At 45.2% G+C, this 13,963-nt stretch overlaps 2 protein-coding genes across 2 annotated transcripts in view; one reads left to right on the top strand and one right to left on the bottom strand.

Annotated features, from left to right (window-relative positions):
* Window positions 1–8,771: 8,771 nt before the first annotated feature.
* LOC120935210 (putative nuclease HARBI1) lies at window positions 8,772–11,488 on the top strand. The gene is made up of 2 exons (XM_040347377.1): window positions 8,772–9,474; window positions 10,482–11,488. Exons 1-2 carry the CDS (start codon window positions 8,772–8,774, stop codon window positions 10,856–10,858), a joined length of 1,080 nt encoding a protein of 359 aa, XP_040203311.1. The 3' UTR covers window positions 10,859–11,488.
* Window positions 11,221–13,963, bottom strand: part of LOC120935813 — a 6,098-nt gene continuing 3,355 nt past the window's right edge. Inside the window, exon 8 of the mRNA XM_040347876.1 lies at window positions 11,221–13,354. Coding sequence (XP_040203810.1) covers window positions 13,146–13,354 — 209 coding nt within the window. The 3' untranslated portion in view covers window positions 11,221–13,145. The remainder of the gene's footprint in view (window positions 13,355–13,963) is intronic.

Raw genomic sequence — 13,963 nt, 5'->3', positions numbered from 1 at the left:
GATGCAGGACAAGGTGCAGTAGTGTTGGAGGTTGTTCCCCCACCACGCCTCCAAAATGCTACTCCTGGTTGTGACACACCTCTCTCCTTCACCCCCTCCTCTTCTTCCTCTGTGGCCTCTTCCTGTGCTGATGTGTCCTCGGAACCAGCAGTGCTCCGTAGGCGTTCAAGGGGCTACGCAAGTACGCAGGCACGCAGGCAATGAGCCACACTGGGGCAGAGGTTCTGTCAGCTCTGCAGGGGCAGGCTCAGAGGTGGTTGACACCACACCAGCTTAGGCCAGGTATAGTGGTTTGCGACAATGGCACCAACCTCCTCTCCGACCCTGCGACAGGGACAACTGACCCATGTGCCCTGTTTTGCTCATGTCCTTAACTTGGTGGTGCAGTGGTTCTTGGGCAGGTACCCGGGATTTCAGGATGTCCTGAGGCAGGCCAGGAAAGTCTGTGTGCATTTCCGACGGTCATATAATGCCAGTGCTCGGCTGGCAGACCTCCAAAAGGAATACAACCTGCCCAAGAACCGCCTAATCTGTGACATGCCCACCAGGTGGAACTCTACGTTGGCCATGCTACAGCGGCTGCACATGCAGCAGGGGGCCATCAATGAGTATCTGTGCCAATATGGCAGCAGAACTGGCTCAGGGGAGCTTGTTTTTCCTCACACCAGTGGGTCATGATCAGGGATGCATGCACTGTCCTGTCACTATTTGAGGAGGCCACGAGGATGGTGAAAGTGCATGCATCAGTGAGACTGTCTCTCTTATTCACATGTTGGAGCACACACTGCATGGAATAATGGACAGGGCCCTTGAGGCAGAACAGAGGGAGGAAGAGGAGGACTTCCTTACCTCTCAAGGCCCCCTTTATCCAGACAGTGGTCCTGCTTGCCCGCCTATCACACAGGAAGAGGAGGAGGAGGAGGACTGTGTCAGCATGGAGGTGGAGCCTAGCTAGGGTTGCCACCTTTTCGTCAAGCCAAACCCGAACACATTAGCAGCGCACGCCAATATTTTTTATTTTATTTTTTGTAGTACATTAAATTCATTACCTCTGTGCATTTTTTTTATGTAGTATACACTGTACATATATTTTTGTGAATAAAAGGGGATGATGGGGGCATTATGTATGGGAGAGGTGTGCGGAGGGGATGATGGGTGCAATATGTGCAGGAGAGGAGTGCAGAGGGGATGATGAGAGCAGTATGTACAGGAGAGGAGTGTGGAGGGGATGATGGGTGCAGTATGTACGGGAGAGGAGTGTGGAGGGTGTGATGGGGGCATTATGTATGGGAGAGGAGTGTGGAGGGTAAGATGGGGGCATTGTGTACATGAGAGGAATGTGGAGGGGATGATGGGTGCAGTAGATACAGGAGAGGAGTGTGGAGGGGATGATGGGGGCATTATGTATGGGAGAGGAGTGTGGAGGGTATGATGGGGACAGTATGTACAGGAGAGGAGTGTGGAGGGTATGATGGGGGCAGTATGTACAGGAGAGGAGTGTGGAGGGGATGATGAGTGCAGTATGTACAGGAGAGGAGTGCGGAGGGAATGGCGGTGGCAGACAGAGGAAGAATTTCTTGCAGTGCCTATGGGGTGACCAGGGAGTGATGTTGGGAAGATAAGGGGGAGGAAAGTGACCATGAAATGATGTCCCTCAGCTGATGGGGGGGTAGGAAGCAGCTCAGAGTGATGTATGTATGAAGTGATCTGGGGGTGATGTAAGCTGGGGGGAGTTGGGGGCTGAGAAGTGGTCAGATAGCGATGTCTATAATAAATAATAGGTCTTGTGCTCATCCATTAAAAACATATAAAACAATAAATCTTATAACAGTACTGTGACGGTATCGGTATGATATCCCCGTCAACGTTCCCTTCTTCCCATAACGAAAATCACCCCAATATTCCACGAGGAGGGATATCCCTGGAATCGCCCAGAAAGCCACACATGAGACCAGCTTACTGCTTGAACAACACAGAGTTTTAATCGTAAGAAACCAGAGCTTATATGTGGTTACAACTGTTACAACTGGGCGATTCCAGGGATATCCCTCCTCGTGGAATATTGGGGTGATTTTCGTTATGGGAAGAAGGGAACGTTGACGGGGATATCATACCGATACCGTCACAGAGTCGTTTGTAAGTTGGATGTATGAAAGTAGGGGCCTGCCATATATACTCTGCAGAGATTTGGGCCCTAGGTGTTGGTGTTGCCACAACACTGTAAGCCCTCACAGTTACTCTTGGTGGGCGCTGGAACGTCCTGCTGTGAAATATTAGATCGAGATCTGTAATTACATGCAACTGTTAAACAGGGGCAGAAAAATTGGGCCTTAGGCACTGGTGCCACAACACTGCAGCCCCTCACAGTTAGTCTTGGTGGGCGCAGTGGAAATACTTGCTGATCAGCCACTGCCTGTGATATTAATTTGACAACAAGAGCAATTGTATTCATGTGGCTTTAGCTGCACACTGTGCAGAGGACACAATACACCACGTGAAAATACTTGCTGAATGATCCCCTGCCTGAGGTATTAATATGAGAAGATCCCTGTCTTTTAGAGCTGCACGATTAATCGCGAGAGTATGGCGATCTCGATTCACCCTCCCCGCGCGATCTCCACACGAGATGACCCGCGATCTTTATATGTAGCCGCCGGTTCCACGTAACCAGCGTGGAATGCAAATGGCGGATATCGGAACTGACATCAGCCACTGAAACTGTGTGAAGCGGCGCGCCGCTGGGCATGGGTGGTGCAGAGACACAGACAGTGTCTCACGCTTGTCTTGGGAAACGAGGAGCACAGCAGTGAGTGCGCAGGGAGGTAGGGTAGTACTGTAGTGGCGTTGTACAAAACAGCCATGCTATTATCAGCTACCACTGCTGTGGTTTTTGATGCCCCTCGGCCTCCTGACTGTTTTAAAGGTTCAACTTCACATCTAAGTGAGAATACTGCAGCTAGCACAATCACCTGCCTGCCTGCCAGTATATTAGGAAGAGCGGATCTATCTAAACTCATAACAAGCAGGCAGCCTCTCAATACACATCCCCTGTGGAGAGACGTCTCCAGTCCAGACCATTGTCTATGTGCAATGAACCAAGACAATTAAACACAGCAACGGGGGGGGGGGGGAGGGGGGAGAAGGGCTGTAGCATTACATTACATTCTCAGCTTCCCAGCAGAGCCTCTGTTCAGTGTTCCACCTATCACGGATGCCCTCTAGTCCTCGGTCTCGGATGAGAGGGCATGCGTGATAGGCGGAACACTGAACAGAGGCTCTGCTGGGAAGCCGAGTGTTCCGCCTATCACGGGACAGCAGAAGGAGGAGGCGCGGCTTTTGAAAAATGGACGGCCGCGGTCTGAGATTCTGCATGTCAGGGATAAGGTAAGGGATCGTCGAGACATGCAGTGACACAGTGAGGCATGTAACGGTGGCACAGTGAGGCATGTAACAATGGCACAGTGAGGCATGTAACAATGGCAAAGTGAGGCATGTAACGATGGCACAGTGAGGCATGTAACGGTGGCACAGTGAGGCATGTAACAGTGGCACAGTGAGGCATGTAACAATGGCACAGTGAGGCATGTAACGGTGGCACAGTGAGGCATGTAACGGTGCCACCGTGAGGCATGTAACAATGGCACAGTGAGGCATGTAACAAGGGCACAGTGAGGCATGTAACGGTGGCACAGTGAGGCATGTAACAATGGCACAGTGAGGCATGTAACGGTGGCACGGTGAGTCATGTAACGGTGGCACAGTGAGGCATGTAACAATGGCAAAGTAAGGCATGTAACGGTGGCACAGTTAAGCATGTAACGATGGCACAGTGAGGCATGTAACGGTGGCACAGTGAGGCATGTAACGGTGGCACAGTGAGGCATGCAACGGTGGCACAGTGAGGCATGTAACAGTGGCACAGTGAGGCATGTAACAATGGCACAGTGAGGCATGTAATGGTGGCACAGTGAGGCATGTAACGGTGGCACAGTGAGGCATGTAACAATGGCAAAGTGAGGCATGTAACGGTGGCACAGTGAAGCATGTAACGGTGGCACAGAGGCATGTAACAGTGGCACAGTGAGGCATGTAACAATGGCACAGTGAGGCATGTAACAATGGCACATTAAGGCATGTAACAATGGCACATTGAGGCATGTAACAATGGCACAGTGAAGCATGTAACAGTGGCACAGTGAGGCATGTAACGGTGGCACAGTGAAGCATGTAACAATGGCACAGTGAGGCATGTAACGGTGGCACAGTGAGGCATGAAACAATGGCACCGTGAGGCATGTAACAATGGCAAAGTGAGGCATGTAACAATGGAACAGTGAGGCATGTAACAATGGAACAGTGAGGCATGTAACAATGGAACAGTGAGGCATGTAACAATGGCACAGTGAAGCATGTAACAGTGGCACAGTGAGGCATGTAACGGTGGCACAGTGAAGCATGTAACAATGGCACAGTGAGGCATGTAACGGTGGCACAGTGAGGCATGTAACAATGGCACCGTGAGGCATGTAACAATGGCACATTGAGGCATGAAACAATGGCACAGTGAGGCATGAAACAATGGCACAGTGAGGCATGTAACAATGGCACAGTGAGGCATGTAACAATGGAACAGTGAGGCATGTAACGGTGGCACAGTGAGGCATGTAACGATGGCACAGTGAGGCATGTAACGGTGGCACAGTGAGGCATGTAACGGTGGCACAGTGAGGCATGTAATGGCACAGTGAGGCATGTAATGGTGGCACAGTCTGGCATGTAATGGTGGCACAGTGAAGCATGTAACAATGGCACAGTGAGGCATGTAACGGTGGCACAGTGAGGAGGCATGTAATGGCACAGTGAGGCATGTAATGGTGGCACAGTCTGGCATGTAATGGTGGCACAGTGAAGCATGTAACAATGGCACAGTGAGGCATGTAACGGTGGCACAGTGAGGCATGTAACAGTGGCACAGTGAGGCATGTAACAATGGCACCGTGAGGCATGTAACAATGGCACAGTGAGGCATGTAACAATGGAACAGTGAGGCATGTAACGGTGACACAGTGAGGCATGTAACGGTGGCACAGTGAGGCATGTAACGGTGGCACAGTGAGGCATGTAACGGTGGCACAGTGAGGCATGTAACGGTGGCACAGTGAGGCATGTAACGGTGGCACAGTGAGGCATGTAATGGCACAGTGAGGCATGTAATGGTGGCACAGTCTGGCATGTAATGGCACAGTGAGGTGAGGGGAGGCATGACTAGTAGGAAGGGGGTCGTCTTATACGGTGAGTATATCCCAAAACCAACATTTTAGCTGGAAAATTAGGGGGTCGTCTTATACGCCGGCAAATACGGTATATGTATTGTAACGGAACTATGTATATATATATATATATATAACTATGTATATTTCAGAAGATGGGACATTACTGACAGTTCATTGCAGAAGGTACTGGACACATAACAAGTGGTTAATTTTGTCCTGACTAGGTCAATAGGACAATGACCATTCAATGCTTAGCTCAGTCTATTGAAATGCTAAGTGGAGCCGTCTTGTGAAATACCTTTTATTGTGTTCTGCAGGTTGAGAGTGGTTGTCGGAGACGGGATGTCTCTAGGAGAGAATTATCTCCTCTAAATGACTTTTAGAATGTGTGTTTGAAGATGTATGTGTTTACGCTAAGGGACTTTGTATTGTTCTAAAAGAATGTAACCTCTCAGAGGTAGTAATTAAGTAGACCGGGTTATTGTGTACATTGATTACCCCCTGGGGCTTCTGTCTCAATACACAAGTCTTTCTATCCAAGCTATTGGACCAATCCCTGTTGACTATTTCAAGTCCTCATTTGCATGGTCAAGGAGGACCTGAGTGAAGACTGTATATACTTTACAATTGACCAATGGGAAAGCTGTTGTTGGGGGTGGGATGTTCCAAATTCTGTATAAAAGTGTGCTGTGTACTGGAAAATAAAGTCAGTCTTGTTTGACCCTTCAACGTAGCCTTGTCTCGTTCGTGAAGGGGAATTCTCTCTCTCTCTCTGGATCTATTGGACGGGGATACTGGCGCTACTTGCATATCGCAGCTTGCCAGGGAAAAGGACTTCTCCAACGGCTGAGACCCTCTCACTAGCCCGGGTAGCCGTTACATTGGTTGGCAGCACTGGGATGGTCCTTTTATCCAAAGAGCAAGTGCTGAATGGAGTCGCAGTACGCCAGGCTGAAAAGATCCACACTGAAATATCTATTGGAGAGTCGTGGTAGGAGCGCCAGCAACAGACCACGGAGGGAGCTGATAGCTGACCTGCTGGGGCTGGACGAAATGGATGGATCCATGGAAGGAACTGAGCCCCTTGCACCGGTCAGCGAGGAAGATGTAATTACTGGGATTGTACAGCGGAGATTATCCTTGTATCCAGAAACGTCCGTGGAACTAATCAACCAGCTGTTCCGGGAAGCAAGGGAGGAGATACAAACGAAGAGGGGACAAGAACTGGAACTGGTAAGAGCGAGACAGCCCATTACACCTGCAGTTCCTACCCCCCCACCTGCTGCTACAGGAAAGAAAATACCGTTCACTGCATTTAAAGCTTTTGTAGAAAGTGAGGAGGAAATCGATGGATATTTGGCGGACTTTGAGAGGCAGTGCTCACTACACCAGATACCACCAGACCAATGGGTCACTATTTTGTCAGGGAAATTGTCGGGCAAAGCCAATGAAGCCTTTCGTGCTCTCGCTCCAGAGGATAATTAACAATACCAGCAAGTTAAAAAGGCGCTGCTAACCGGATATGCCGTAACGCCAGAAGCCTACTGCCGGCGCTTCCGGGAGTCCAAGAAGAAGGCTGTGGACTCCCACATGGAATGGGCCAACCAGTTACAAAGGGTGGCATCCCTTTGGGTCCAAGGCCAACACCGGGGAGGAAGTATTGCAGCTGTTCCTAATGGAACATTTCTTCCAAGACCTGGCCGCAGACATACAAGACTGGGTACGAGATCGCCGTCCCGCTAACTTAAACGAGGCGGCTCGGCTAGCAGATGAGTACGCGGAGACAAGGAAAGTAAGCCAGGGTACGACGCGGCTGGCTCAGAAGGTAGATCCGCGTACTCCAACCGTCACCCCACGCCCAGAGTTTCGAGCTCCAGTCCCACCACGTCCTCAGGGGCCTAGCAACTACCCCGGGATTCGCCTAGGGTGACGTGCCATCACTGCAGCGACACGGGACATATTGCTCGTTATTGCCCTTTGAGAGCTACAAATAACAACTGGAGACGCACAACACCCAACACCGAGGTCACTCCATCACGTCCCCCTGCGGCTCACTGCCTGGAGACCGAGGGGGGCTCTGAGGAATGTCTGGAAATTTGGTATGAGGCAGACCCAATACAAGCTGCCTCTCCGGATAACCGTCAGCATCACCGTCAGGAGGTACGGGTGAATGGACAAGTAGCACAAGGCCTAAGGCCGGGTACTCACGACCAAACATGTATGGTGAAAGCGGTCCGTCGGACCGTTTTCACCATACATGTCTGCCAGAGGGCTTCTGTACGATGGTTGTACACACCATCGTACAGAAGTCCGCGCGTAAACAATACGCGGGGCGTGTCCGCGGTGTCGCCGCGTCGATGACGCGGTGTCGCCGCGACAATGACGCAGCGACGTGGGCGGCCCGCCTTTAAAATGCTTCCACGCATGCGTCGAAGTCATTCGACGCATGCGAGGGACGGCGGGCGCCTGGACATGTACGGTAGGTCTGTACTGACGACCGTACATGTCCGAGCGGGCTGAATTCCAGCGGACTGTTTTAAAACAAGTCCAGGAATATTTGTCTGCTGGGAAAAGGCCCAGCGGGCAAATGTTTGCTGGAATTCGGCCCGCTCGCGCCCACACACGACCAAACATGTCTGCTGAAACTGGCCTGCGGACCAGTTTCAGCAGACATGTTTGGTCGTGAGTACGGGGCCTAAGAGATTCCGGGACTACTATCACTCTGATTCAAAAACATCTGGTAAAGCCAGAGAACGTGTCCACTCGCACAGTTGCCGTCCGGGTCGCAGGGGGTGCTGTATTTCGCGTACCCACCGCCCGGGTGCACTTAGACTGGGGAGCCGGGTCAGGAAAGACCACAGTTGGTATCATGGACAACCTACCTGCTGAGGTGGTGCTGGGCAACGACATTGGCCCTCTGACTTCGGCTTATTTACCTACACCTGCTGCTGCTTGTCCCGTGACCACCCGCGTTGCTGGAATCAACCCGCTTGCTGCTGAGAACCGGGTAAGACTACCTTCCCCGACATGTACTGTAGATCCGGCACAATATCACAGTCTAAAATGGGAATGTGACAAGTTGGCCAGTGAGAAATCAGAGATGCAACGACACTATGGGCTCAATTCACAAAGCTTTTTTTGCCGATACCGGTCGTTATGTAAACGATTTCACACGTTATTGAAGCAAGTCCAATTCACTAAACGATTTAACGCTTGTAAAAATCATCAAATAACGTTTCACTACACAGAACCGATATTTTTAGTTTTGAGTCGTTATTGAACGTATTGATCGTTGTTTTAACGACTCAAATCGTTAAATATGTACAGAAGTGCAATTCACAAAGGTTTTTTAGACAATTAACGATCGCTAAGCAATCGTTAAATAAGCACCTCCCTGAGGGTGGCGTTATGACATTTCCCAGGCGATATTTCATTTGTTGAGAGGAATTTTTTGGCGGTTCAGGCTTGTGGTAAATTTTGTTAGGAGTTTTGTGCAAGATGGAACCATTTGGATGTGCTCTATTTGAACTGAAACTGATCCAGAGGCGAAGAAGGACACGTCAGAATGTCGTTCAGATAGAGAAACGTGTATTTCGTTCACGTACCTTTTTGGATCAATTTACTGAAACCCAGGTGATAGCCAAATTCAGATTATCCTCTCCCATGATACATTCCCTGTATGATGAAATACACTTGGCCCTAGAAACACGCACGCGGAGAAGTAATGCAGTACCAGGTCTTGTGCGTTTTTTGGCAGTACTTCATTTTTTAGGAAAGGCCTCATACCAACATGTCAGTGGTGAGATTGTTGGCATCTCACAACCCAGTTTTTCCCGCTGCTTGGTCGAGGTCCTGCAAGCACTGCGACAACTTGCTCCAAAATACATACATATGGGCAAGTCACGTGAAGAGCGGGATCAAATAAAACGTGGTTTTTTTGACCTAGCAGGAATGCCCAATGTCATTGGGGCAATAGACTGCACCCATGTGCCATTATGTCCCCCATCAGAACAGGAGCACATCTACCGAAACCGTAAGGCTTACCATTCCCTCAACATCCAGGTGATATGTGATTCAAACCTCATAATCCGTGATGTTGTCACCGGCTTTCCAGGATCCTGTCATGATGCCCATATATTGCGCCAATCGGGAATATATGATACTCTGGACAAGGACTTAGAAAATAATGGATGGCTGCTGGGTAAGTGTGCTCCACTGTTTATTTTATGGTGTGTTTTCCAGTTATAAATGCGTATTTATGTTTTTATTCCATACTAGACTGACATTAGTGCTATATCAGTAACATGACAGCTCAACAGCTTTACATTAATCAGTATTTCAAAAACATGTAATAATAAACTCAGAATTTAAATGTCCAAAATACTTTCAAGTACTTTTTAGTTAGCTATCACCTGGTTCAAGGTCCACAAATCTTTCCTTTCTCATGTGAGGTGTATTGTTGTTCCACATGTTCCGTGTGCACTGAAAAGTAGTCACTACTTCAAGCTTGCTTAAGTGATGTATTACACTATCATATTAAGACATCACATGAGAGAGCTAGGAACTACTTATCAAAACACACATGACCAAGGTGTGCCAAAGAAGCCACCCACCAGAATTAAGTACAGTACCTATATGTAAATGATTGCAGCATAAGATGCAACAATTGTGTCAGTAGTTGATTTACTTGAATGTATAGTTAATATTTAAATCTGGGAGTTCAACACTATCCCTTAGGTTAACCCCCCAATATGCATAACATCAAGCAGCACTACCAAGCCCAACAACCCCCCCCCCCCCCCATTGTGCATATGTATTGTACATGAAAGAGACATGTCCCTCTGGTCCTCCGTTATAGTCCCATATGAGGTCTGCACTATAGTATTGAAATATTTATGACAGGCAGACTTTTCCTCCAGCATGTTTTTTTTTAATAACATTCACATGCACTACAGTAATCATGGCCCACAACTGTGGTATGCTGTTGTGTTGTGAGTTAAGTACCATTAATGCTCAATCAAAAGTACAAATCCAGAACCTTGCCCCCCAAATAATTTTAAAATGTGCTTTATTAGACGTATGTTATCCATATGTGACTAACAATAGAAAATTTTCTAAAATGACCACACAATTGGCCACTACATCATGTGATTTAGCATGATTTCTTCTATACTTACAAATAAATTTATATTATTTTAAAATTTATAGGAGATGCTGGTTACCCCTGTCTACCATGGCTCTTAACACCTATCAACAGGCCATCCTCTCCTGCAGAAGCAGCTTACAATGTTGCTCATACCAAAACAAGAGTGGTTATCGAAAGATGCTTTGGTGTCCTAAAGAGCCGTTTCCGTTGCATGTCCTTGTCTGGTGGATTCCTTCAGTATTCCCCCAGTAAGGTAGCTGATATGTTCCTAGCATGCAGCATTCTCCATAACATTGCAAGGCATGGAGGACTACAAGAGGAACTAGACACCACAGTGGAGGATGACATGCCCACAATTCCAGTGGAAAATGATCACAGGGGAAACGCAGCAAGAAGTAAACTGATTACAAACTATTTTACAGGTAATAAACCACCGTAACATGTTTTTAATTTTCCAAACATCATCAGAAATGATCACAAACTTGCATTATTAAGTTGAAGAGACAGACATGCTGTAAAATGAATTATTTGGGCTGATCTTGTTTATCAATGTCAAATCTTAACCAATGATGTTTTTTTTATGATTTCAGGTTAACCCAACTATAAAAACTTTGGAGAAATAACATAAAATTAAGACAGGAGTACAAAAATTGCCAAAAAATGAATCTTTATTTTGTTTTTGTATTTTCACTTTGTTTTACTTCTTTTGCATTTATTTTTTATCTTGTAAAACATTCAACATTAACAGTTTCAAACATATAAAATAAAAGTTTCACTTAAAAGTCTTCTACAAAACAAAAGTGTGTTTGAATTCTTTATTGCAACAAGTGTAAGTGTGGGTTATACACGCAAAAATTCTGTTCATCTGCTAATAAGTACCAACATTTTTTTGACATTAGTGAGAAGCAATAAAATAGAAGACCGAACTGTGTGCCAAAGACAGTTGAAATGCTGCAGTTGCCTGAAACCATGTCCTTGCCAGAAAGATGGTGAATGAAATGAGTGCTGTTAACTGCGTTGTGTGGGAGAGGGGAGAAATGAAATAAAACTAAAATAAATACCACCAATTGACGTAATGGCAGATGGCTATAGCCAACCTAAGGTAAGGAGAGTAAGTGACCTGTAAAGAAGCCGTTGATATGCAAACCAATAAATAACACAATAATTGAATCATAATATTATATTTTTGGTGTGATTTATTGTTTTGTATATCATCACCTTCATCACTGGTCACTTAACTCTACCTTTGGTTGCCTATAGTCATCTACCATTACCCCAAATGTTACATATATTTTAATTTCTCCTCTCCACCCCACACCGCAGTTACCATTACTCATTTCATTACTGAGAAACAATGCACGTTAGTTAAAATGTTAACTATTCCACGCAGGGCATTTGAAAGATGGAATAGCGGTCGTCTACAAATTGCAGAAACATTTTTAACCTCATTAGTCAGGAAATGATACCTACATTCCATACCAATAACATGTGGTTTCAAAAGTAACAGAAGTCAAATTACAGCCAACACAACATCAAAAATATATGGTTGGGCAAGATGGAGTATGGAACCATTTGGATGTTTGTTTTTTTAATATGAATTAAACTACCGGCGAAGAAGACGACGTCAGCAACTAAAATATGTATATTTTGTTTTAAACTTTACAGAAACACAGGTGATATCAAGATTGCAATTATCAGCTACTTTGCTTTATTCTTCATAGGAGAAAATACACATTACTTTTGAAAACCACACAGAGAAACATGGTCCTTGCTGTGACAACAACAATGGATGGCGCATTTTAGTCACAGAGTACAGATACAAATCCAAGCACTTGAGTGAAAATATCAATAATTTACATCCACGTGGATAAAATATAAAAAAAAAAAATTTAGATCCAATAGTGTGCCTTCCTGACGGAAGAAAAGCATGAAAAACCTGTCACATTTTCTGCTGTGACAAAGGGTGTCTGTTTCAAATGCGTAGACGTGATGTTATGTGATGTATTCTCCTATTAAACGAATATGATTGATGATTTTATGTAGTGCTGATGAATTATATCTCTACTCTGTAACTTCAACTCTAGTATTATTGATAGTTCACTTCTACTTTTCAACAATCCTACCACTTTTTTGCCTTACAACAAAAAAATGGTTCTGCTTTTGAACAAAAAATATACATGTTAAAACAAATATTTGACAATATTGTTGCACTTGCATTTCAACGTGTATATACCAACAATTAGGAAAACCGTAATGATAACAGTAATGAATACTAGAACATGCTCGATAGATAAAAATAGATTTCACATAATTCTCAACCTTTTTTGAAATGTTTTCAGAGGCAATAATGTCATAGAAAAAATCCCATATAACATTAATTGTATATCTATTGAAAATAAAATCAAAGCTACATAACTGTCTAAAGACGTTTCATTGGTCATCCAACCAGCTTGATCAATGATGGCCATTGAAACATCTAAAACTCAAATACAAACGTCATGTTGATTACACATATTTGGTACAGATCTGCAACGACATGGTCAAATGAGATATTTAACTGGAAAAAGCATCTATATAGCAGTCAACTTTGGGCAATATATGACTTAACAATGTTGCGTGCTGAGTAAAAATTTAAAGAACAAATGTTTGCAAGCTCTTTAAATTCAAACTCAGTTGTGAATTATGTGAAATGTATTAAAAAAAAAAAATTGTACTTCTTATAACATTTAAATATCCTGAATAGTAAAATTATCATTAGCATCATTTTCGATAATACTTTCACAAACAAAACTGCTGTGGTTGCTGCTGGTTAGATTCCGAGCATTATGAGATTGCTCACCAGGAGATGGCAGATGTGCTTCTAAGAGTTCAGTTAGTTTGGCCATAAAGGAGAGCTTCTGCTGGCGATAGGTGTGTTGAGCTGCATTATGTTGCTCTAGGAGAATATTAGATTTGCATATGTTACTATTTAGGTTATCCAATCTCTGCATGAGCTGTTCTCTAAAATTTTGTTGTTCACTATGAAATCTATCACTCTGTTCTCTATCAAAATGGTACTGTTCCCTATCCATGTTTCGTGTCCTACAAATTGTTCTCCTGTCTCTAGGTCTGCTTAACTCTGGGGGTTCAGTAGCAACCACATCAGGAGTACCCAGGATGGGTGTATCTAAAGTTATATGGTTGGTCACAGTTGGGTTTGGCATTACTTCAGAAGCATTTACATTACTAGCATTTTCATGACTAGATTCTTCTAGGAAAAGGGTGATTGATTCCTCAGGGTTGCTTGGTGGATCATCCTCCACCTGGAAGTAGACAGACGGCTGTGCATTCAAAGAGTGGTCACTTTCAATTTCTGCTTCTGACACTAACTGCCTTTTGTCAGCACCCTCTTCCAAATAAATTTAAAACAAAATGGTTAACCGGATAGCTACTGGCGATCAACATTTTTTATTAAAAAAATTACTTTGAGAAAGATTTAAACCATTTTAAAAACATTTAAACACACACAATTGTGCACCAGTTGGTTATCTTGAAGATACAAGAT

The sequence above is a fragment of the Rana temporaria genome, chromosome 4 (assembly GCF_905171775.1).
Source record: "Rana temporaria chromosome 4, aRanTem1.1, whole genome shotgun sequence".
In the NCBI taxonomy this organism is placed as follows: Eukaryota; Metazoa; Chordata; class Amphibia; order Anura; family Ranidae; genus Rana; species Rana temporaria.
This window is presented reverse-complemented; position numbering and strand designations above follow the sequence as displayed.

Coding starts and splice junctions, on each gene's coding strand:
- LOC120935210 (XM_040347377.1), top strand. CDS start 8,772: ATGGAACCATTTGGATGTGCTCTATTTGAACTGAAACTGATCCAGAGG. Junction 9,475..10,481: donor AAATAATGGATGGCTGCTGG/GTAAGTGTGCTC, acceptor TAAAATTTATAG/GAGATGCTGGTTACCCCTGT.